The sequence below is a fragment of the Triturus cristatus genome, chromosome 3_1 (genome assembly GCF_964204655.1).
Source record: "Triturus cristatus chromosome 3_1, aTriCri1.1, whole genome shotgun sequence".
NCBI classification, from domain to species: Eukaryota; Metazoa; Chordata; class Amphibia; order Caudata; family Salamandridae; genus Triturus; species Triturus cristatus.
The window spans coordinates 853,283,712-853,308,319 of record NC_140583.1 but is presented as its reverse complement, the minus strand read 5'-3'; the positions used below and the strand labels follow the sequence as shown (position 1 = coordinate 853,308,319).

Here is a 24,608-nt window from a genome sequence, read left to right as displayed (position 1 = left end):
TTATGTTAGCAAAAACAACGTAGTGTCAGGTGCTTCATTACTTTGAAAATCAGAAAACTGGAGGTTCTGTTTTGGGCTAATATGGACCATTTACGAAAATGCCAGAGGAGCCAATAATGACTACCCCCTGATTTTCAGAGAAGAATGATGGATTCTGAATACATATAATCCTGAAAATGTTCAACAAATACAAATGCACAACATTTTTAACAAAGACTGAAATTGCTCCCATCGAACAGGTTTTTTAAGTGCAGCAGCCAGACCTAAGAAAATGAGTGCTCATACAGCACTTTCACTTCCACAGCTGAAACAGTTGTCCTTGAAAACCCACTGCATTTTACAAAGCTTTGAAGGGGAACATAACCAAATATTTTCAATACCAACTAACAACTCCAGGGGCCGTATTATACATTGTGCCCTGGGAGCACAACAGTCATGTGCACCCATTTTGTGTGCCCCCAGGGCACAATGGTATTCCAGAACGAGCCTCAGACATGTGGCCCCATGCAAATGAGGGAATCATTTTGCCGCTGCACCTGCGCCAGATTATCGATGAGGGTGCAGAGGCAAACATGCATATAGGAGGCACAGTGAAAGTGCGCCACAAAAAGGGGGAACCATTTTAGAGGGGCCTCCTAAAGACAGCACTCTGGAAGGGAGAAAAGGTGTCTCATGGACCCCCCAGACACACCCCTACAGGCGGGTGCAGTCACTCACTGCACCCACCTGCAAGGGGATCTCTCTCCCTTCTTGAAATGAAAAGACCATTTATTGAGCGCGATAGCTACCCTGAGGCATCCTAGCGCTATGGACAAAGCATATAGGTAGTAGAGATAAAGGTTATTTGGACCTGTTAAAAAGCAGAGTTTTTAATTGCTTACGAAACAGCAGGAGGTTGGGCTCAGAGCGAAGGGGAAGGGGAAGGGAGTTCCACAATATAGCCGCGTTATAAGAGAAGGACCGGCCCCCAAACCTGGTCCTCTTGATCCTGGGAACCGTGGCAAGGGAAGAGGAGGATGATCTGAGCTGTCTAGTGGGATTGTAGGGAGTGATAAGTGGGTGGTTGATGACAGCCCCGGTTCTCCAGAAGGCTCGATGGGTGATGCATAGGGCCTTACATTCGATCCTTTCCCTGACTGGGAGCCAATGAAGGTTCCTTAAGACGGGTTTGGCAGAGAGTCTACGGGGTATTAGAAGCAGTGTTCGGGCGGCGCAGTTTTGTAAGATCTGAAGCTTGCGCAGGGTGGTTTGAGAGGCACCTAAATAGAGGGCGTTCCCAAAATCTAGCCGAGACAGAATAAGACCCTGGACCATAATCTGTCGTGCTTGGGGCGGCAATAAGGGAAGAATCTTCCGGAGGAGTCTGAGTAGGCCAAAGCAGGTGGCTGACAATTTGGCTGCTTGGTGGTTGAAATTGAGGGACTTGTCCAGCCAGATGCCCAGGCTCATGATTGTATCCTTAGGTGTGGGGGAAGGGCCAAGAGAGGTCGGCCATGAAGGATTGATCAGGAGCGTGGGGGAGTTGCCTAAGAGCATCAACTCGGTTTGTCCCCGTTGAGTTTGAGACATGATGAGGTCATCCATTTGGTCACCTCCTCAAGACAATCCCTAAGGCTGTTGTGTGGGGTGGAAGATGGATTAAGAGCCACTACTAGCTGAGTATGATTTTTATTCCAAAAAGGTGGACGATCTCAGCTAGGGGGCACATGTATATATTGAATAGGGTAGGGCTCAAGGAGGAACCCTGTGGCACACCGCAGCCGAGGGGCTTGTCAGGGGAGGTAAAATCTCCCTCGAAGACCTGGAAGTAGCGGTCGGAAAGAAAGGATTTAAGCCAATCCAAAGCAATCCCAGAGACTCCTACGCTGGTGAGTCGGTGTAGAAGGATATTATGGTTAACAGTGGCGAAGGCGGCGCTTAGGTCGAGAAGGATGATTGCTGCGTATCCTCCCTGATCCAGGAACCTCCTGGCTTCCTCCGTTACTGCGACCAAGGCGGTTTCGGTCCCGGGCATGGGCCGGAATCCTGTCTGGGAGGGGTCGAGTAGGTGATTGGTTTCAAGGAATTTGGCCAGAATGGTGTTGGCATTTTTTTCCAGAATTTTGCTCAGCCATGGCAGCAGGGATATCGGGCGATAATTACTGGGGTTGTCTGGGTCTAGATTAGGTTTTTTAAGGAGGGCCTTGACCATAGCATGCTTCCAGGGAAGCGGAATGCTGCCAGTAGATAGGGAAGCATTAGGTAGGTTAAGTATGGTGGGGAGGATGTTGCTAGTAGCAGTCAGCAAAGTGCGTGGAGGTTCCTGGGTCATTGGGGGAGCCGGATTTTACCTGGCGCAAAAAGGGTTCTAGCGTGGTGGGGTTAAGAGGGGGGAAGGAATCAAGGGTGGGCCGGGACTGGACTCCTAGCCCAGAAGGTATAGGTAGGGTTGGGCAGATCAGAGTGGGGGAAAAAGAAGTATAGATAGTTTGAATTTTTTGGTGGAAGAACTTTGCCAAGTCGTTACAACGAGATTGTGTATTAGTAGTATTAGAGGGTTTGTCCGGGAGCTTGAGGAGGGTTTTTGCAATGCGATAGATTTCTTTTGGTCGGGAGCCTGCTGCGTTAATTTTTTCTTCAAAGAAGGTAGATTGGGTATTTTTCATTTCCTTTTTGTAGGTTCGGATCGCTTGTCTATAGGCGGTTTTCCTGGATGGAGAATAGTCCAGCCGCCATTGCCTTTCTAGTTTTTTGCATAGGCGTTTCAGGTCCCGCAGTTCGGAGGAGCACCAAGGAGCGGTTTTTGTACAGCACTTTATTTTGGTGCATTTCATGGGGAGCACAGAGTCTAGTGTTCCAGAGATCCACTTATCATAGTCCTCGTTGGCTGTGGTGGGGTTGGGATTATAGGGAGGTCTGGAAGTTTCCAGGACTGCCTGCCAGTTTTCTAAGGGAAGTTTAGACTAGTTGCGATCTCTACCTGTGTCGGTATTGATGGGGGATGGGAGTCAGCGGCGGCCCAAAATAGGGGGATCAGGAAGTGATCCGACCAGGGGAGAGGAGAGCGGATTCCTACAGAAAGGTCATCACTGTTACTAAACACAGGGTCAATTAGATGGCCCTTGATGTGGGTGGGTTTGGAAACTTGTTGTGTCATTTGCAATGCAGATAGACTTGAGGATAAATCTGAGGCAGTGTGTTCCATGATGTTATCGAAATGGATGTTGAGGTCCCCTAAAAGTGTAAAATTAGATGGGCTACAGACTAGGCTGGCAATGATGGGGGGAAGCAGTGCTTAATTTGTGCCGGTGCTATCCGGTGCTTAGCACCGGCACTTATTTATCAGGGACGGGTCTACACTGCCAACTCACATCATAAGCGTGACTGCACACCCTGCATGTCATATCATATATGTCAAAGTGTCAAAGTAAATTTAATTGACTTACTGCTGCAGTGCTATTAAAACTCTATTACAGTCTTCCGAGTCTCATTGCTAAAAAAAGAGTGTTGCTGTGCTGAGAGAGCCACTAATCCATGCAAATTTGCCTTCCGTTAGGACTTGCAGGTGGGCGGGTCAGTGATTTGGATGCATGTGGTTCTGTGGGGGCAGGGGCTGCGTCAGCCTGCGTAACCTTTTATTCAAATTAAATTAGACGCGACGACGCCTCAGCACACACGCAACACGAGTCACGGCCAGTGCAGCATGACGTTGAGGCGGGCACTATCATTGGCAGTAGCATCAGGCTCTTAATACAGGCAGTGCACCAGTAAAAACCAGTAAGTAACAAACCAAACCAACGCTGCTTTTTCTGGAGCGTGGTGATGGTCACCATGGGGCAGTAAAGAGACTTAGGATGAACCGAGTGCAAGGCCCGTGCAATCATACCACCGGCGCCGCGAGGGGCACCACGTGCAGGAGCACTGGTCAGGGAGTCTGGAAGGGCAGCAGGGCCTTGCCCTTAACCCTTTTTTATCAAATAATATCTGACTTACTTGACTTAAATTAAATGAAGTGCTGTTTTTGAATGAAATGAAATGCTGTTTTTCCGCGCATTTCATTTCTTTCGGAATCCAGATATTTCTATGCTACGTCATCCAGCCTCGTTGCTTAGCTTGTTTGTGCATGCAGTGGTGGTTCTTGTGTGGGGTACAGACCAGTTAGGCCACTTTATCTTCACGTAGTTTAAGGGTGATGTTTGGCTGCATCCTGAGTTAATTTAACTTTAATTTGAGTTCCATTGGCATTCTAACACGCTAGCCTTGCTTGTGCACGTTCCGCTTCAGTGATGTTTTCCTGCTGCTGGGGCTCTTTACATGTTTGTCTGTGCTTGCTGGATGTCCCGAGGCCCCGGAGCCCCAGCTCTGTGCAGAGTTGGTGACCTTCGTATAACTTATATCTTCAGTGCTATGGGTCCTGGGGCGCGCCAGAGTTGTCGATGTGCATTTTGTGCAGCAAGGGATGAATGTAGTCAGTAACTGACTTCCAGGTTCCAACCCCAGTGAGTTAATTCCACATAACAAGTGACTCGAGAGAAAAACGCATCTCATATTACACATATTGTTCCTATATAGTGCTACCCTCTGCCAATCAATACCTAATATATAAAGGTATAGTAAATATGGAATTCATTTTTATTTCTGTATTCCTCACATTTGTCATGCTAGTGGCCCTCGTGGGATCAAATGAAAGGGGCGGGATTGTGTCTATATATGTACAGAATAAGATCAGATAATCTCAAGGAGAGTTTATGTTAGGTAGTTCATGATCATGAATCTAACTGCAAGGAGGTCCCACCACAGCTGACAGCAACTTTTACCTCAAGTGTTAGACCTCAGTCACACTTGGACAACAAGACAGTAGCAGGCACACAGAACATCACTTACAGGATTTGTTTGAAAGTCACACAAAATACACCCTGCATAAACAGTGCATGAGAAGAAACTCACAACCATTTGACAAAAACATACTAAATACATACTAAGTACAGGAACACAACAACATGCAGGTAAGCGCAAGGTTACAAAACTTTGCTGTGCCAGCCATTGGAAGCCCCAACCATCAGACCACAGTCTCCTTGTTCTTGGCAAGCAGTAAAAAACTGGCATGCACATCCTAACAAAACCCTAAGGCGTTGGTGATGAATGTTCTATCCAAAACCAATGTTGTGTAATATAATATAAAATCCTAAAACGTTTGCTGATTTCTGCATTAGGGTATCATTCACATCATCAGCCAAGGTGTCGAAAGTGAGCCTGCAATATACTTATTATTTGTTCTCTTAATAGCTTGTATCTGGAGAACAGAAAAATGTGGGCATGGCATCATAGACTATACCACCATTGTGATTTCACCATTGTCTTTTTTTGTCAGTCTAATATGATGAAATGGAACCAATCTAAGATATACAGGATTATTCTAGCTGATTGGATGCTTAGATAGTTCCACTCAAACTAACCACAGGTCACCTAAAGCTACAGGAAAGAACACTTAAAGAAACTTTCTTTGTGCACTAAAGCCCCCTGATTAAAGGTTTCAGGTCAATGATATGCTATGACATAAGAATGCCAAATGGGATCCTCTTTTATATTTCAGAAAAATATGTTTCATGCAGTGCTTAATTTGAAAACAATCTAAGTGCCAACGCCCATCTCAGGAGGCCACCGCAGCCTGCACCAACCATTGCCCCTGTCAGCTCTGCCAATGATAGTACCAACAGAAATACTTACCATCTTACTCCTACAAGCGTGACAATTCAGACTATTGCTGGCCATCCAAAGCTATAAGAATGGCGTCGGCGGCTGGTATTGTTCAATTTTAATGTATATTGACATATTAAACATTATGGCTGTGCTCATCTCAAAATTAGACATACAGCTGCGCCATGTGGTGGACTGTCATTAGTGTCAGTGTTGAGAATTAAGAAACCACCGCCTCAAAGTTAGCACCGGTTTCATGGAGTTTGTAGAAAGCATCACATGATGACAGTCATGCATGATGCAGTTAGTTTTAGAGTATAAAAGAAAAGTGGGGCTTTGTGCCTCAGGGGCAGAAATCATCACGTATGTTATAGCTGCACATTCGAAGAACAATCTATAGAACGCGCAGACAGGTAATCAGGTATTAGCACTTGCCCCTTCTTTGCATACGACCATTAGTGTTGAAGCTTGCATAGGAGATCAGTGAGCACTGCTGTGATTGTAGAGAAATAGGTGAGGGCACACACTAGCATTCACATTGGAGCAAGTGTGGAACATCTTTGATGTGGCACGTTTTGGGCCGCACTGAAGTCACTTGACATGAGAGGATAATAAATATCTAATCCAGGTAGCATTTGGGCCATGTTCCCCTATGAAGCCCATGTAAGTATGCAGAAGAGCAATAGAAGGGCAACTGAAAATAAGCCCTAGTCTCTCTTTTCTCTCGCAAATACACATTGCCAGCAGTGCCTCAGGTTTATATGAGACATGTTAATTCAACAAAGACAAATTTATGGTTAGATGTCCCTGCTTGCAATTCAAGTCATGTGGTTGCATAGCATAGATAAGAAGAAGTGCGGCAACTATAACAGCACTCATTAGAAAGTGTCCACAAGCACATTTAAGTACTACAGTGTTAGCCACCTGCATCACTGGCCCAGTTATTGCCCGATGTAAGATTCAACATAGGCTGGCAGGAAGGCAGAGCACCAGTGCAGCAAGCAATTTTGTCTTTAACAGCAACTGACTGCTGCTCACTTGGTTTCCTCTTGCTCTTGTCAGAGAAAGGAAAGGGTTCTTTTTAAAGTCAGATAATATTTTAACATGGAAATGATGGAGTGCCACCATCACTATTGTTACAAAACGCTATCTTTAGCCAACCCACACACTCACAAAGATAGTGTCTTGATTTTGTTGTGGTGAGAGAGCGCTGGTGGACCAATGTGTGGGGATGGAGAAGATGTCTGGGTACTGCCTCATCTTCAGCAGCATGACACCTGTACATTGCCAGAGATTGAACTATGGAGTTCCATTTAAATCACTTCTTCCATTTTTACCCAATCAACACTTACAACCTACATCCACCCACCCACCACAATTATGTAGATAGATGATATTAGAGAGAATTCAAGGTCAAGCGCTGAGCCACTATTAGCACTATCTAGCAAAAGGCATGAGACACTGCACTCTTGTCAGCAAAGCCCAGTATTTTGCTATTGTACTCCAAACTTGTGTGTTGGCACATTCCACATATGTTAATGTTTATTATGATCGCTCTGCCTTTAGCTGTGTGTGTGTGTGTGTGTATGTGTGTGAGAGACAGTGAGGGTGGTGGATGGGTAACGCTCAGTATGGAATGGTTTAGATTTTTGTCTGTTTGTATGTGAAGGGCACATATTTTGATTCTATGTAAGTCTCAGTTGCCATATTTCATTTCTGTCCTTGGTCTTTGCCACTGAGTATGTGCAACACCTTTATATTGGTGTGTTTTTGCACTCTGCTTGCGTCCTCTGCAATCCACAAATGTAATATGTCTTTTAGTGCACACGTGCCTGCATACCTACAGATGTCCTTGTGTGTGTCTGTGTTTGCATGTCTCTGCTTTATTCAGCCAACTCAACAAACATCACAGAGCAAGATATTTGATGGCCTTGTGGCCATGGATGGGTTGTGCTTGTTCTTAGGTGTGATGTTTGGATTTTACACAATCCTTTGACTTCATTGATATGTAAAAGTTGTATCTTTGAACTCATGACACACAATTAGACTATGTTAAAAACGGCATAGCCCAGTATTGTACTTTCCCCAAATCGGCACTGGAATATTTCATGTGTCCCTTTTCAATGCATTAGTCATTTTAGCTATCTTATTCCAAAATTGTGCTGTAAATGCACCTTTGATTTACTCTTTTTCCAAATTATTACAGGGCAGGGGAACCTCCTATCAAAACCTTACTTGAAGGAAGGCTCCCTTGCTGGAATTCAGATTAGGTATTACATCTGACTTTCAGCAGTGCCAGTTGAGGATGCGGGTGGTGCCAAAAGAGCAAGTGGGTGGATCAAGTGGAGGAAGTGGGTGGGGCCGGGGGGAAATGGGTGTGGTCTCCCAAAAACATTTGAGCACCTGGACTTCATATTTTACAAATTAAGCACTGGGGGAAGGTTATTGTTGAATTGTCCGAACGTACCGGGTGGGCGGTATACGAGTAAACCGGAGAACGTGCTGGTGGGGGAAAAGTCAATGGCAAAGGAGAGACTTTCACAATCAGGTATTGTGTTAGGGGTGCTACGGCACTTATAGCAGTCTCTAAAAATGATCGCAAGGCCACCTCCTTTTCCTGTTTTCCGGTCTTCCCGTGAAATTAGGTGTCCCGGGGGGAGAGTCTGGACAAGGTCGGGCTCTGAGTCAAGATTGAGCCAGGTCTCTGTGAGGTATAGGACAGCAGGGTGGAGCTCTTCTAGTAGCAGGAAGATTTCCGTGGAGTGTTTAGGGAATGACCTACAGTTCAGGAGGTACATGGTTTTCCCAATCTTTTTAGTTGGTGGGGCCGTAAGATTTAAAAAAGAATTATTTCTTTTAACTCCTCTAACTCAGCCAATATGTTTCTTTTCCAGTCACACTGCTTTGGGATAAAATTGCCTACATACGAAGCATGCCTACACCCTTCACAGCCAGGGTCAAGTGATGAGAATCTGTTTTTTATTGAGCAAGGTTTAACTTGATCATAACCAAAATGACAGTGTCTATGTTTAAAAGGAATGCATTACAGATATTTACATACAGCCTTATTTATTGCATGGCACCACTGAGCTTTTCTCTTTTTGATATTGTTATGAATGTTTTTAGGTCTGGCTAGAGACAGCTATACCTGTCTGCCAGAGCACGTCATAAAAAAAAAATCAGAATAGCATGCTCTTAGTTTCTAACGCAAAGCACTGCTCTGCCTCAATTCTCTGCGGGTCAAGTGCTAAAAGGGTGTACTTGCTGCTAAGTATGGAGCTAATAGTAAGGCAACGCCAGGGCTCAAGCTCTGCCCATTTTTTATCTTATTTACAGGCATTTGATTTAGCAGCAGCTGTGTCAGTCAACCTATGAGGTAGTTTGATTGCTCATAACTCAGCAGGGCATTGTTAATGTGTGTGACCCTGCGTCAGATGCAAGAGGAAGGGTCCCTGCATGGAGTAACTAACTCCACTGAGAAATACAATAGGAAGACGTTTTACATTATGAACTCTCTGACAAATGTAATAGGACGGTTTTAACATTGCAAACCTTCCGACAAATACAATGGGAACTGGCATTATCTTGTGATGGCAGTGACAAACACAATAGGAAACAGTTTTACGTCTGAGTTCTGTGACTAGCACTAGAGGAACAAGTTACTTACCTTTAGTGATGCTCTTTCTGGCAGACACTGTATCCAGCGGCAGATATCGTAGGTTTTGAATATTGCCCAGGTGTCAGCCTGTATATGGAAACTTTTCAGCAGTATCTCTGTGTGCCGCAAGTTGGCACCTTGTGGCTCTGCACTAACACTGCTCCACTCCGAAAATGACGTGTGGAGACTACTTAGACTCCATTCCCATGAGCTGACGTCAATCTCTTTCTAAACTGTCCACACCCCCCACACGTAGAGCCACAAAAGCAAATTATTAGACAATATGCAGATTCCTAGACTTGGGATCTTAATAAAGGGTAGTGTCCAACCACAGAACAGGGAAGATGGGATGGTCGGTGAGGTTTCTGTGGCAATATAGTCTCTACCAGAAAGAGCGTTACCGAAGGACTCAAACCAGAAAGTCCTGCAGACGCAAGCGGGCAAAATGTCCCTCTCAGCGATCCTGGCTATTCAGGCACTAATGCTTCATGAACTTTGGCCATGGTAGAATGAGCATGCAGTCCATCTGGAGGCTGCTTCTTTGCCAAAGCGTAGCAGATTTTAATGCAGAGCATGATCCAGCAGAAGATGGTTCTCTTCTGCACTGTCTTGGCTTTTTCCGCTCCAGCAGACCCCACAAAGAGCAGATCGTACACAGGGTGTACTTCAGTATGACACGTTCCTTATTATGTCTATTGTGCTATATGATGCATGTCAAAGGCTTCACTTTATTAGACGTGCTCACCTCAAATAATGGCATTTATTAGCTCACAGGACACAATGGGGAGATGTCTTCATAGTATACAGAGCAAGTGTACACTGCACGCCGTTCTAGTCAAATTATGTGATCATGTCGCATTTTCTGTGTTCTGCAAATTCTTGGCAGGCTAACTCTCTCATGAATATATATTACAGATTAACAAGCAGTGAAACCAAGTAGGTGCAATCCCTTTTTTATTCTCAGCATGCAGAGTGCATGCAGTGATTCTGCGCCAGCATCAATATAGGAGTGGAATCAGGGAGTTAGTTCCTTGGTCCTGAAGAAACGCCATGGGGATTGGCTTGAAACGTGTAGACCACTAGAAGGGCAGGTACATTATAACCTATACTTTCTTGCTCTCTCCCCGTTTTTTAACCGTACTACCTGGAGGACAGATTAAATAGTAGTATTTACCAACCAGGTAGTTTTTTTCTAACCTAACACCCAAAAGCCCTCCCACTCCAATGTACCTCTCATCATTTAGAGTAAACTACTCAGTGCCTCCATGTAATTCATAGGTTGCAGCATACCCCGTTCTGCAGAGGAACGAGAGGAACCCTATGATGAAGCATGCCACCCAGGGGCAACCCTGGAGAATGAGGGCTCTATAAGAAAACCAAGAGTTTTCTACCCATTCTGTGAAGGGTTAGCATAACGGACTGACTCTCTTTTCTGATGATGTTACACACTAAGACTAGAGGCATCTAATCTCTACCTCCCCCCAATGGTGGCTCCAACCCAGAAGCGACGCATCGGTCATCACTGTCAGCTCAGGTTGGGGGAGGGTGAAGGGTCTGCCACCACTGCAGAATTTTTGCAGTCTCCTCCGATCAGATCCCACTGCAAAGACCTCATATTCCACCCTTCATGATCGACCAGCAGGGTGCAGAAGGCCATCAGTCCCAGCAGCCTCAGCATCGACCTCACTGAAAACCAGGACTGAGGCTGAAAGATCAGGATCATAGCCTGAATGTCCTGGACTCTCTGCCGCTGCCTTCAACAGCCAATCATCGAGGTAAGGGAAGACTGGCACCCCTGACCTCCCAAGATGTGCTGCCACATTGCCATAACTTTCCTGACCACTTAAGGGGAACTGGTGAGTTCAATAGGGAGCACAGCGAACAGAAAATGCTCCTTTCCCACCATGAACCACATGTAGCGCTGATGGGCTAGCAGAATGGGTATATGGAGCTAGGCATCCTGCATGTCCAACACCACCATCCAGTCCCCAGGGTCGAGGGCAGACAAGACCTGGACCATAGAGAGCATTTTGAATTTCTCCTTCCTGAGGCGTTGAGTGGGTGCAGATCTAGAATAGGCCAAAGACCTCCGTTCTTCTTGGGTACCAGAAAGTAGCAGGAATAACAACCAGATCCTATCTGGCACAGGCACCATCACGACAGCCCTTTGGCCAAAAGGGCTTGCACTTCCTGCTGCAAAATAGAGAGATGGTCCTCCATCAGAAAAGAAAGGGTAAAGCATACCTAGTGTGAACAATCTGTAGGACCTCTGTTGGATGTGATTGCTTGCCAACCTGGTAAGAATTGGGGTATTTGGCCTCCCACTGGCTTGCCCTGTCCCTGCAAGGGCGAACTAAAGAGGTTGGGCAGGTGGGGCCACTAGGAGTTGGCAGACAGGAAGGCTTGCTGACCTTGGTTGCGGGGCAGTGGTCACCACAGCCTGGTGGAAGCCTGCAGGGCTAGGCTTTCTAACGAGGGGTGCTGCGAGTGAAAGCCGGGTAGCAAGGGGACGGGGACGGGAAATGGCATCTGGCAATCTGTCTATTGACTGGGGGGCCAGAGCAAGGTTTGGCCCAAGCCCCCAATAGGATATCCGTCAATGCCTTGTTAAAGAAAAGAAGGGGATCAGAAGATGTTTGCTGCAGCTGGCTGACTTCTTTCAGGACATTGGTCTTGGCCTCCAAGCTGGGGAGCTGGAGGTCAAACACTTCGGCCACACTAGGCATTACCAAGGCATAGGAAGCTGATTCCTCTTTGGCTGGTCCAGGGGGAGGAAAAAGATCCGGCTCTGAGGAGGTATTGAGGATACGAGCCTCCTGTACGTCCTTGTACCTGTTGTCATCTTGGTCAGACTGAGAAAGCTCTTCAGCCGGGTCACTGTCAGTATCGGAATCAGTATCATAAAGGAAATGCAAAGAGTGCTGTTGAGCCTGTGGGAAGCCAAGTGGGGGAGGAGGATGCTCTGTCAGATTTGGCCACAAAGTTGGCCGAGGTCAGACCAGTGCCGCTTTTGGCACGGGAAAGGACAATTGGTACCACTTCTTCAAGTGGTGAAGTCGGCATCAGCATCAAGGCATGAGGCGTGGTGTGTGCAGCAGAGCCGGATTCAAGACAGGCGCGGAGGGACCAGCTGGTGCCAAGGAGGAACCCGCAAGCGGTATCCCAGGTGTAAGACCTCTTGACTCCTAAATGTGCACCAGAGGGAGTAGGCATGGATCGAAAAAGCCAGAGCATGACTGTGCAAAACTCTTTGATTAGATACGGCTTAGTTGAAGGCCATGGAAAGTCGGGTTATGCTGAAACAAGTTGCAGGGTTGGCTCTCAAGTTAGCCGAATTCGGGAGTGGGATTGAGAAGGGTGGCACCTCTGCAATGTTTGGTCAGGCAAATGTGACTTGCACAAAGGAGCGAAAAGCCTGTTTTGATTTCTTGTGTTTTTTATGCTTACCTGAGAACTTGGAGCACAATGAAGACTGACCTCTGGAGCGACTCCATTTACTCCAGGAGCAGGAACAAGACTAATAGTGGGCCTTGGATGTGGAGCGGGACTTGGAATTGTCCCAGCGTGGAGTCTTTTTATGCTTGGTGACATAAAGTTTTGCCTCATGGCCCCTAATGGCTTTTGGAATCATCAACGTGCAGTCGCTGTAGGCCTTGGATTTGTAGCTCAACTACAAGCACACCTGATGGGGATCTGTCACAGAAATGCGTCTGTGACAGTGCCAGCAGGGCTTGAAACCTGCTGTTTTAGGGAGTGACATCCATTGCACACTGGAAGAAGAAGCGATTTACATTGTGTAAAACAGAGAAATTTTCAGACAGACCAAATCCTGTTTACATAGATCTGTAGTTCCGGAGCGGTTATATTTAATTTTTTAACTATATAATTTTATGTTTAACATTTAGTTGTGCATAAATTAAAATACTTTTATCTTTTTACAACTGAGCACCAGCCGGACAATTATCTATTAAGTGCTATTGAATAGTTTGTAAGCCTTGGACTGCTCTGCCTCACTTCTCTGAGGGACAAGTGCCACAAAATTCTATTGGTGCTCAATTTGAGTCTAATAGAAATGTAACCCCAGGATGCGAGTGGCAAAAGACTCAAAATGTTGCAATTGGACAACACATCTCTTATTTCCCTGGAACCCCTGCCCCAAACCATTTCTCACCATGTGAACTGCAATGGAGGTGCATAGTTAAAGCCCTCTATCCCATTAGAAACCAGGGCAGGTATTGTCCATCTCCTCCACTGACCACTGCTGTGGCATAGCAAGCCCCAACAGTTGCAGTTTCAGCTGCCCTAAAAACAGCAGTAGCGTGGCATGCCATGTGTGCCAGTAGCAGAGTAGGTACAACACAGCATTGCATGCTGTGGATTCCCTACTTCTATGATGGCCGTGGTGTCCACATGTAATGATGCAGCAGCTTATGAAGTGGTCTGCTCGTCAATGCGTGTGTCAACAAACAAATGGTTAGGCCATGGTGGAGTGTTCCATTCCACTCTCTCTCTCTCTCTGTGGTGATTACAATATGTGTTATTTTCACTGCTACTAAACTTCCAGAGCTGTCCTTCAATCCTAATGGATGATGACAGTGTTGACTTGGGTCCATGTTTCTCTATGCGGGTATATGTGATGTATGAGCATGTCCCTCTTACATGTATGTTCAATTATGTGCTCTTCGGCACATGAGCAACATAGCAACCCATCTTGATGGCAAACCAGCTGCTCATGTAAAGATCACTGTACCTCCCAAATCTGTGCACGCAGGGTAATTGGAGGGGCATTGGGGTAGTTGCACTAGGTGCTATTTAGGGATAGTAGTTCCTAGAAACAGATATAAAGCTGTTCCTAGGAGGCAGGAGACCGAGTTTTAAATGAGAGAAAAAAAGTCTCCAAGCACTGGGGAGTGTGTGGGTGGGGGAGGGCTGAGACTGTTCACTGGTGTTTCTGATACTTAGTGACTACAATAAACACAACCAGTTGTGTACATAATGTGGGAATCAGTGATCCTTGCAGGGAAATGTTGGTGTGTTGGGCCAGCAGTCAATTAGTAAGGGTTATGGAATATAAATAAATGGACACCCTGGGTCATTAATCCCAAACCAATCCTTGGATAGTCTCATTGGAGAAACAGACTGTCAGGGCTCACAAGCACCCGGAAAGGACATTACTTATGAATGATGGCTGCAAAGTCATTTCAAGCACTCACACCCATCTCAGACTAGCTTTCACACTCTACCAGGGGCACTGTCTGACACCCCAGCTGAAAACCTGTCGCACAATACCAGAAGCATTCTTACACCCCTCAAATACTAACAGTTTTTCACTCACTACCAACTGCAGTCCAACACTCACCAGAGTATAACTAGCCTATTACCAGATGCACTCTCACAACCCTCACAGACTAGTCGTCACACACTACCAACAACGTTCCTTCTCTCTACAGAGCAGCAGTGCACATAAGTGAGAGCACTCTAACAGCACTCACTACTAACAACTCATCTCTCAAAAAGTATCTGTGTCAAATCCCAAAAGCACATTCACAACCATGTCACAGTAACAGTAGCACTCTATCAGAAAAACTCTCTCACCTCTCAAAGGCTAGCAGTCACACACTACTGGAAGCACTCTCACAACTCTACAAACTAGTGGAAAATCCAATAGGGCTGCATGATAATTGAGCGTGGCTATTCATTGATTGGTGAGTTTGTAAGTGGGTAAATGGGTGAATGTAATAATAAGTCAGAGTGAATAAACAGACGCATGAGCGCGAGGATAGGTGACCAAGTGCATAGGTGAGGAATGACTAGGTGCAAGGTCAGAAGTATGAGTGACTGCATGGATGAACACATCCAGGTACTTTCAGTAATAAACCAGACCTATTTGGCTTCGTAATGCTTGTTAATACCACAGTATCTGTGTCACCTGAGAAGAAGGTCCCAAATAAAATGTGCCTTTTTACAACAAAAACGTTGTGACAGCACAAATCAAATGCATAGGTTAAATTTATTTTGTGCATTTTAAAAAGGACAAATAAATAATAATGAGAGACATATGGAGCTTATGTTGCCACAATATTTGCCCGATCTTTATCCCACGCCTACCATCGTGGTATCATCTCTGTGGCATTTTTTGCATGAAATAAAATAATCTCTAATCATAAACATATGTTGCAGAATTAAAACGTAAATAACCCACATTAACCTTAGATATACTGTAAACACTTATACAAAGTTAATACAAGACAAATTGCTAAATATTTTAACTACTTAACTTTTACACATACTTTTCTCAAGTTTGGGCACTGAAAGACAGCAGAATTTGTCATTTGCTTGTGCAATTCAATAATAAAACCAGAAGCATTTCACTAACAAAAAGCGAAAATTACTGTTAGATATGAAAGACACGTGTGTTTAATATGAAAAGTAAAATTCAGACCAGGAAATTCCCTAACATGACGATCTGCAGCACCTCTATATGATTAACAAGTATACCCTCCTTTGGAAAGGGAGTGAGTAACACTATGAGTAATGAGCTAATGTTTGAAATTTGTTATCCTGACGTAGACTGCGTATAGAGAAGAAATTCCTACCTTTTTAATTTAGATGTGGGCCAAAAAGCATTACTGTTAGCTGTAACTCCACATAGAGTTTTAAAAATAAAATAAAATTCACAACAGGAGCTCTTGGTCACTGTGAATAATGTTCTGGTTACAGAAGACAAAAAAATAGACAATATGCAGTATACCAAAGAAAAGTAGGTACTTTTTTAGGAATGATCCTTTCTTAGATTTCTTAGGGAAACCTATGATGAAGTGGACTCAATGCAGCTAAGTGACCTAGTAGAATCACCACTGCGGACTCCCCTTCCTATCCCCTTCAAACACCACGTTAAATATATAATCTAAAACATAGCAACTGCCCTATTAAAAATCAGTAAAATGCTAGAGGGCAAATATAAAATAACAGAATTTAAATAACAGATCTGCTTTATGATTTTAAGAGTAGGACTGGCCAACATTAGAAATATGCTGATGAAATTCAAGATATGTGCACATTTCCTATTACATGAAAGCCATAAAATTTTTCTTGAGTTTAGCATTACACAATTTTGCATACTTTTCAGCCAAGGGACAGTGGTTCACACAGAGTATACCTCAATGAAGTTTCCTGCTAGTAATTAATGTGACTTTTTTTAAACATGATAATAACTTATGTGAAATTTTAACTTGTGATAAGGACCAAACACATTTCAAGTAATTTCAGGAAAAAAAACATACGCAATTCCACAAACCGCCACTTACTAGTAAATAAAGGAATAGCAAAATCTTATAAACTAAGACATTTACATAGACTTAAAAGACATGATATTTGCATGTTTAAGGATACAGGTACAAGTGGAACCTCTTCAGTTTGAGAAACATGTTCTTACTACTTGTGCTAGGAAAGCAGGCAGAATGATTTCATATAGCGTGAGGGATTCAGTGTGCTCATTAGAGAGGGGTTTGATATTAGTCTGTCTCTGAGATGAAGCATGTAGGTCAATTGGTTTAAGATGGGTGCACGTCCTAATCTTTCTACAGCACAACAGTTTTGTGAGATACGACACAGAAACCTTGTAGGGGTTGAGAGTTCCACTTGATACCAGGTAAAGATACTACAATTAAACTTATCTAAATGTGAGTTGAATAGTGAGGCTTCAGACACTTACGGACTCCACCCCAGGTCCTGTGTATTCACGTAGAGGATTCCTGCCCTGGAAACGGTGGCGGGAGTTGCTGCACGAAGATGACTGATTTCAAAGAGGAGTCGCATTGAAGGAGTTAATGATATTCGCTCATTGCTGGCGAGTGTTAATACCTGCACAAACAAAGCACTGCATTATAGGAACACAAAACACCTTGAAAAGCACCATACTACCATAAGTATATATCATCTGCAAGTGAGCCTACATCCTTCATGTGGCAACAATAATAATGATAATAATAACAATAAATAGAATATTAATTGTATTAATAATAATAGTAGTAATGTTAATAAGAATAATTTCATTGATAACAATGATAAAATCCATACTACTAACACAAATAATAATGATGATAATAATAGTAATAATAAGAAAAATAAAATGCAGACATTTTCAATATCATGTGGTATAATTCTATTCAATCATTAAATATACAATTTTAACCCTGAATATAATCGCATATTAATGCACAAAATATAGATTTTGTTTAATTAATCGATGGTTTACCATTGCATTTTGTAGCGCTTGGGGGGGAGTTGACAAATCAATTTGCTTTCCCTCCGTTCATTATTCCATTGATTATAGCTTTGCTGGCGGCTCTGAGTGGCTTTCTTAAGTTTATTACTAAATATTTCCCCACCATGATTCCTTCAATTGACCTAATATACAATAGATCGATTTGTTAAGAGTTACAAATCATAAATTAAATCCAGAAGATTTAGGGGCTTATTTATGAGAGGCTTGCGCTGCGGGAGCGTCACTTTTTTTTAAGCTCCAGCACCACTTGCCTCTCAATCATATCTATGAGGTGACGCAAAGCCACTCTCCATGGCTTTGCATGGCCTCATAGATATGGAGATAGACAAAGCAGCACAAGCCTCTCTGTTGCCTTACTCCCCGTTATGGAGGGACTCCATGGGAGTTGGAGGGATTTTCCCAAGCAACAGCCATGGATTCTGACGCTGCCCCAGATTTACTTAATCATGTAAACCTGGGACAGCGCCAAAAACTTTTGCTTCCCCAGAGCAGGTGCAACAAGGAGAAATATTTTTATTTCTACACATTTTTCCTCTTTCAATGCAGCACACATAGATGGAGGCAAATGCCTCTCTGGATTGCTTTTGTGCAGGAACAAACAAAACAAAAACTATCCTGTCTGAAATAGAGGTGCCCATGCCAAATGGTGCAAGAGTGCCTTTGTTGGCGCTAGGCAGCAAACTGTGTGCCAATGCAGGGGTGAAGGACAGGAATGCACCGTATTTCATAAAATGCAGTGCATTCCTGCCCTTCCACATTGGTGTAAAGCTGCGCAGCAAGAAGACTTGCAGCGCTGCCCTATGCCAGTTTCTTATAAATGAGGCCCTTAGTACACATGTTCCATACCCGCTATTTGCACACAAAATTATAAGCCAATATTATGAAAACAAGGATAAAGCACTTTAGTTCTAATTTATATTGTTGGTAGAGAGGGAACTCAGTTGCAACAGAGTTCTTTCTCTGCCAATATAATGGTCCACCTGCCTGATTTAGAGTCCGGCAGACCATAGGTTTGAGGATGGCAGAGACTACTCCATCTCCACTGAGTTCAAACTCCTTCAATGGCATGAAGGAGTAAAGGCCTTCAGAGGTTTGGCCATATGTCCACCCACCTAATTTACATTGGCGGATATACAGCGATTTTCAATCCCCATCACCACCAGGAAAAGAAGTAAGGGGTATTAAAAAGTGTCTAATTTACCCATTGCGATGGAAACAAACGCCCATGGCGAGGGTACCATTGTTTTTTGGAACTTTATTTTTTAAAATAAACAAAAAACTGGCGTATGGCGTATGGTTCAGTCATATTGACTGATCCAATTGTCAAACCTAAAATGCATTTCCAGAAAACGTCATAGATGAAAATGCAAGAGATGTTTGCAGGGGCAGCAGGCATCTCTAAATGCAGCATGTGGATTACCATCGCCATGGCACCAGTAAATACCTGTCTGCTGAAATATAAACCAGCCCCTTTATTTTTACCGAAAATTACACTCAACATACACTCCAACACTTTTAGAAGAATCAACAGACCTGCTATAAGACACATAAGCCTTTCTCACATTGACCAAGAAACTAAAATTTGCATCTTTCAGAACTGGGACTGGAGAAAACTCCTATTTGATCTTTTCAAAAGTAAATGGCAAAATAATGCTGTTGGAGTTCACATTGAATATTCAAGTAAAAAGCCTCCACTCAACCACAGATTCTCAAAATTTGTTTTGTTTGATACTAATACTCGGATATTTTCCTTTTTTGAAATTTAGAAACACGTCTGAATACAACTGTCAGATGTATTACAACATTTAAAACAATTAAGAGTTATGCTTCGCTGCTGAGGAAGCATTCATGTACCAACATGTATTACAACTAATTATATAGAGAAAGTATATCAGTCCCACCACGAAATTGCTGTTAGCTTTTTGTGAGAATCAACAATCATTACAATACTTCTTTTATATTTTTTGTATAGTTTTTATACATAGCCTAATTGGCCAAAAGGGCATGAAAGCGCTTTACATAAGTACCATATTGTATTACACAGGGTCAGATTTTTTTTATGAATTGTAGATTAAGTGATTTGCCTGGAATCATAGGATGTTAGGTCTTAAACTTGGATGCTTAAGCATCATTGGGTATTAGTGGAGTGGTTAGCACATGATCAGCATCCAGGTTCGACATCACCCTAAACAGGAACAAGTATGACTTGATCCAATAACTACAGATCACAGACAACAGGCCGGAGCCATCTAACACTTTCTTGAGTGAGGAGAGCTCCATCATGGGGTCACAAATGTAGAGAAGCATATCACCTGGATAAACCTAGACCACCCTCTAGATTTTGTTCTGTGTCATATCCCTCATGTCAAGCTCCACCACAATATGACTAAAAGATGCAGCAGAGAGCAACCTTGGTCAGTGCTGCGTTAAACAGACCATTGGGATGATATGATATATTTCTCCCTGTGCTGGGTCTTACTATCCATGTATGTGGGTTGTATCTTTACATATATTCAGACCAGCATATTGAAAGACTTCCACACTAAGAGTGGCTACCGAAGATAATAGACTATCAACATTGGCACTCACTATTATGTGGATTAAACTAACCAGTCTGATCAGGGTGCACTAATGATATTAAGACAATTAAAACTCTACTGACTACAAGCTTTACTAAAATTTTGTCATCAATGTGTATGGTGGACCTGTTAAGTTTGAAGATCACCATCACTACAGTATCCCTTGTTGTTGAAGGTGGGGACCTTTCTGTTTAGGCAGAGTTGTAGAAGTCAACGAGTGGTGGTATGAGAATTCCCACATATGTGTAATAAAATTCCATTGAAACTCTGTCCAAACTGGAATTCTTACCCATACCAAGCATCAAGATAGCCTTTCTAATCATGGATTCAGTGACAAATGGCATTGATCGCAGCTTAGGTATAATATGTCTGTCAATCCCACTCAGAACAGCTAGGTTAGTCAGTTTGTATCATGTAAAGCCGGCATTCAGGAGCCACACAAGCAGTTTTCCAACTTTATTTCCCTCTTCATAATGCTGGGATGCGCAGGAATGGAAGTCAAGACATCCAGTGCTTAATTTGTACAAGAATGAGTGTCTGTGCCCAAAGCTCTGGTCAGAAGTCCATGGCTGGATCAACTAAATGTTAGCCCGCCCAACACCAAGGTTGCATAGTCTTGAATCCACCTTATGTCTCTTTAATCCACTACTAGACACTTCCTGAACCTTTATCTCACTCTTGCAGGTTCCCGCGTTTGTTCTTTGTGATGGGTTTTCTGTCCTTCTCTTCCTCCCTCCTTCCACTTTGTATTTCTTGCCCTCACTTGCACTTAGTAAATGTGTAATGCAGAAACATCAGTGCCAGTCTCCAAAAATGAGTGCTGGTAGCATCCACTGGCAACACATCCTCTCAAATTGAGAACTGAATACCTCTCAATCTATTCAAGAGCATCACATGATGCTATTTATCCTCTATGAGCTCAGCATTCATCCTAGTGTACATTGCACATTTCATTTCCAGGGTGTGCAAAACACACTCAACATTTTATCATCTCGCTACTATTCACACTCCTAGCACCCACAACTGTCTTAAAGCAGACTTCACACCTCATACGTTTAAAAGCCTCCCACCCTACACACGCATCATGACTGGATGCACACAAGAGGCTTGCCCCAACATACAGTCAATAGTAGCAGGCAGTCAGTCGGGGTTCTGCATAGATATTTAGTTTTCAACAATTAGCCCATAACTTCCACTTTCACTAAGAACTTGTCCATTCCTGTGGGTAGCTTGCCCACTGGTGAATAAAATAAGAGCTCAGAATCAATCAGGTCAGTTTTCTGCAATAAATAACAGGGTACCCACTGTCTTAGTAAGCACCTGAAAATGTGCTGCTGTTTTCTCACTATCCAACAATTCCAGAGCTGGAAGGCCCCATTCAGAGTGACTACGTAACACTGTTGAATTTGTTGTTCAACAATGTGGTCCCAGTCTAGCCCCCCACCTGTCATCTAGGTTCATTATGTTATTTTTCCTCGGTTCCATTTATGTGCTGGCAAGTAGCCCCTTAGAAATGCTTCACCAATAAATTGTAGAAGAAATAAAGCGTTAAAATTGTAACATATTTTTTAACATTGTTCTCTAACGACCACCGTAAGAAACACAAGTAAGAGGATTTATTTAAAATCTATTCAGTAAGGTGTCTTATTTAGGTAAAAAAAATCCTTAATGCAGATTATAAAGTAATGTGTCCTCTGCTAACAAATGAAAGGAAAACATATTCCTACACACCTTGTTGTCATCCATTACAGTATTCAGTGACTCAATCCACATAGGATCAATATCACCGTCCAGAACAATCCATTTTGGTCCATCGTGGGATATGGCGGAAAGTTCCCTCATCATGGATGAAAACAAGCCTAAAAACACAAAGCAACAAAGGCAGATTTTTAACCCTGTTTTAGAAACAGGCACACATCTGAATTTAAATAGCGAATTTCCAATTCCTGAAAAAATACCATCTTTCCATTCTCGGGTTGAAGGATGAAGAAATCCAAAAAGCTCATCTGTAGTCACAGCCTTGGGGTTAATATCATTCCAGAGGGGCCTTAGTTTCATTTTGGCGTATGTCTTGTGCAGTGTTTTCAAAATCTGTAAAATTGGACAAAAAACTAATTTTTACTCAATGCAAACCATGTCTTATTCACCATCAACATAATAAAAATACACTTTAGATTAAACATTTATGATGTTAACATAATCATTTACATTGTTCTTTGGTTTTATGTTCTGCATGCACTATTATTCTCAAAATCAGTAGAAACACTGATGTATATTATAACTGTAAATAATGATATTTTACAGGCATGTCAGGGCACTGCCACCCCTATTCACAAACCTAATGACAATGGCAGAGATGTATACTCTTACATGTTAAAAGTAGTTGGAGGAAGGGGTGCTGAAGCATTGTTCAGGTAGCAGATGTGTGAGAAAGTCATCCTTTTTGCCTTGATCACCTCCATTTTTTGACTGGTACTGTGGTGAGTGACTGAGCCTTGGGCGCTGCTAATTAGGCCCAGGGCCAGAGCTCAGCTTAAAAGGTATATGAAATTAGGTGCAATTACCGTTGGTACTGCCAAACTACCTGTAATTTGGCACTACCTGTAATCCCCTAGTATATGTTAGGGCATGTATGTTTAGAGGCCCAGCCAATTCAATGCACTTAAATGTGCACTGCTCTGCTGTCATTTTAAGAGTCAGCCGTGCTTTGCAAGCTGCTTTTTAATTCAAATTATATGCAAATCCGTCTCTGGGATTCAGGCTCCCTTGTGCCGGTGGGGCTGACGAGCCCATGGCTACGCACCTGCGCGCCTTGAGTGGTACTTTACCTGAGAATATTTTTTGGCAGCCTACGCAGCAACCCTACACACATACCTACTCCCTGCTGACGAGAGGCAACTACCTCGAAACACGTGTCCAGGGATGGCTAACGCGACACTCATTTTCATTTTAAACTTTTGGCATAGGCGTACCCGCCGACGCTACTTCATGGACCACAATTCTTTGGGGAAACACGCTGGTAGGACTAGAAGAGTGCGGCCAATCGGATTTTTGTTTATATTCAGGCTCCCTTGTGCCGGTGGGGCTGACGAGCCCATGGCTACGCACCTGCGCGCCTTGAGTGGTACTTTACCTGAGAATATTTTTTGGCAGCCTACGCAGCAACCCTACACACATACCTACTCCCTGCTGACGAGAGGCAACTACCTCGAAACACGTGTCCAGGGATGGCTAACGCGACACTCATTTTCATTTTAAACTTTTGGCATAGGCGTACCCGCCGACGCTACTTCATGGACCACAATTCTTTGGGGTAACACGCTGGTAGGACTAGCAGAGTGCAGCCAATCGGATTTTTGTTTATATTCAGGCTCCCTTGTGCCGGTGGGGCTGACGAGCCCATGGCTACGCACCTGCGCGCCTTGAGTGGTACTTTACCTGAGAATATTTTTTGGCAGCCTACGCAGCAACCCTACACACATACCTACTCCCTGCTGACGAGAGGCAACTACCTCGAAGCACGTGTCCAGGGATGGCTAACGCGACACTCATTTTCATTTTAAACTTTTGGCATAGGCGTACCCGCCGACGCTACTTCATGGACCACAATTCTTTGGGGTAACACGCTGGTAGGACTAGCAGAGTGCGGCCAATCGGATTTTTGTTTACATTCAAGCTCCCTTGTGCCGGTGGGGCTGACGAGCCCATGGCTACGCACCTGCGCGCCTTGAGTGGTACTTTACCTGAGAATATTTTTTGGCAGCCTACGCAGCAACCCTACACACATACCTACTCCCTGCTGACGAGAGGCAACTACCTCGAAACACGTGTCCAGGGATGGCTAACGCGACACTCATTTTCATTTTAAACTTTTGGCATAGGCGTACCCGCCGACGCTACTTCATGGACCACAATTCTTTGGGGTAACACGCTGGTAGGACTAGCAGAGTGCGGCCAATCGGATTTTTGTTTATATTCAGGCTCCCTTGTGCCGGTGGGGCTGACGAGCCCATGGCTACGCACCTGCGCGCCTTGAGTGGTACTTTACCTGAGAATATTTTTTGGCAGCCTACGCAGCAACCCTACACACATACCTACTCCCTTCTGACGAGAGGCAACTACCTCGAAACACGTGTCCAGGGATGGCTAACGCGACACTCATTTTCATTTTAAACTTTTGGCATAGGCGTACCCGCCGACGCTACTTCATGGACCACAATTCTTTGGGGTAACACGCTGGTAGGACTAGCAGAGTGCGGCCAATCGGATTTTTGTTTATATTCAGGCTCCCTTGTGCCGGTGGGGCTGATGAGCCCATGGCTACGCACCTGCGCGCCTTGAGTGGTACTTTACCTGAGAATATTTTTTGGCAGCCTACGCAGCAACCATACACACATACCTACTCCCT

General features: G+C 43.9%; 1 protein-coding gene across 1 annotated transcript in view; it reads right to left on the bottom strand.

The window, feature by feature from the left end:
• The window catches only part of LOC146861181 (dynein axonemal heavy chain 11-like), a 2,741,463-nt gene that overhangs the window by 1,598,876 nt on the left and 1,117,979 nt on the right, over positions 1-24,608 (bottom strand). The window contains exons 32-34 of the mRNA XM_085646213.1: positions 22,159-22,291; positions 21,932-22,059; positions 17,049-17,197 (exon numbers count right to left, since the gene is read on the bottom strand). Of these exons, the coding sequence (XP_085502339.1) occupies positions 17,049-17,197; positions 21,932-22,059; positions 22,159-22,291 (410 nt within the window). The remainder of the gene's footprint in view (positions 1-17,048; positions 17,198-21,931; positions 22,060-22,158; positions 22,292-24,608) is intronic.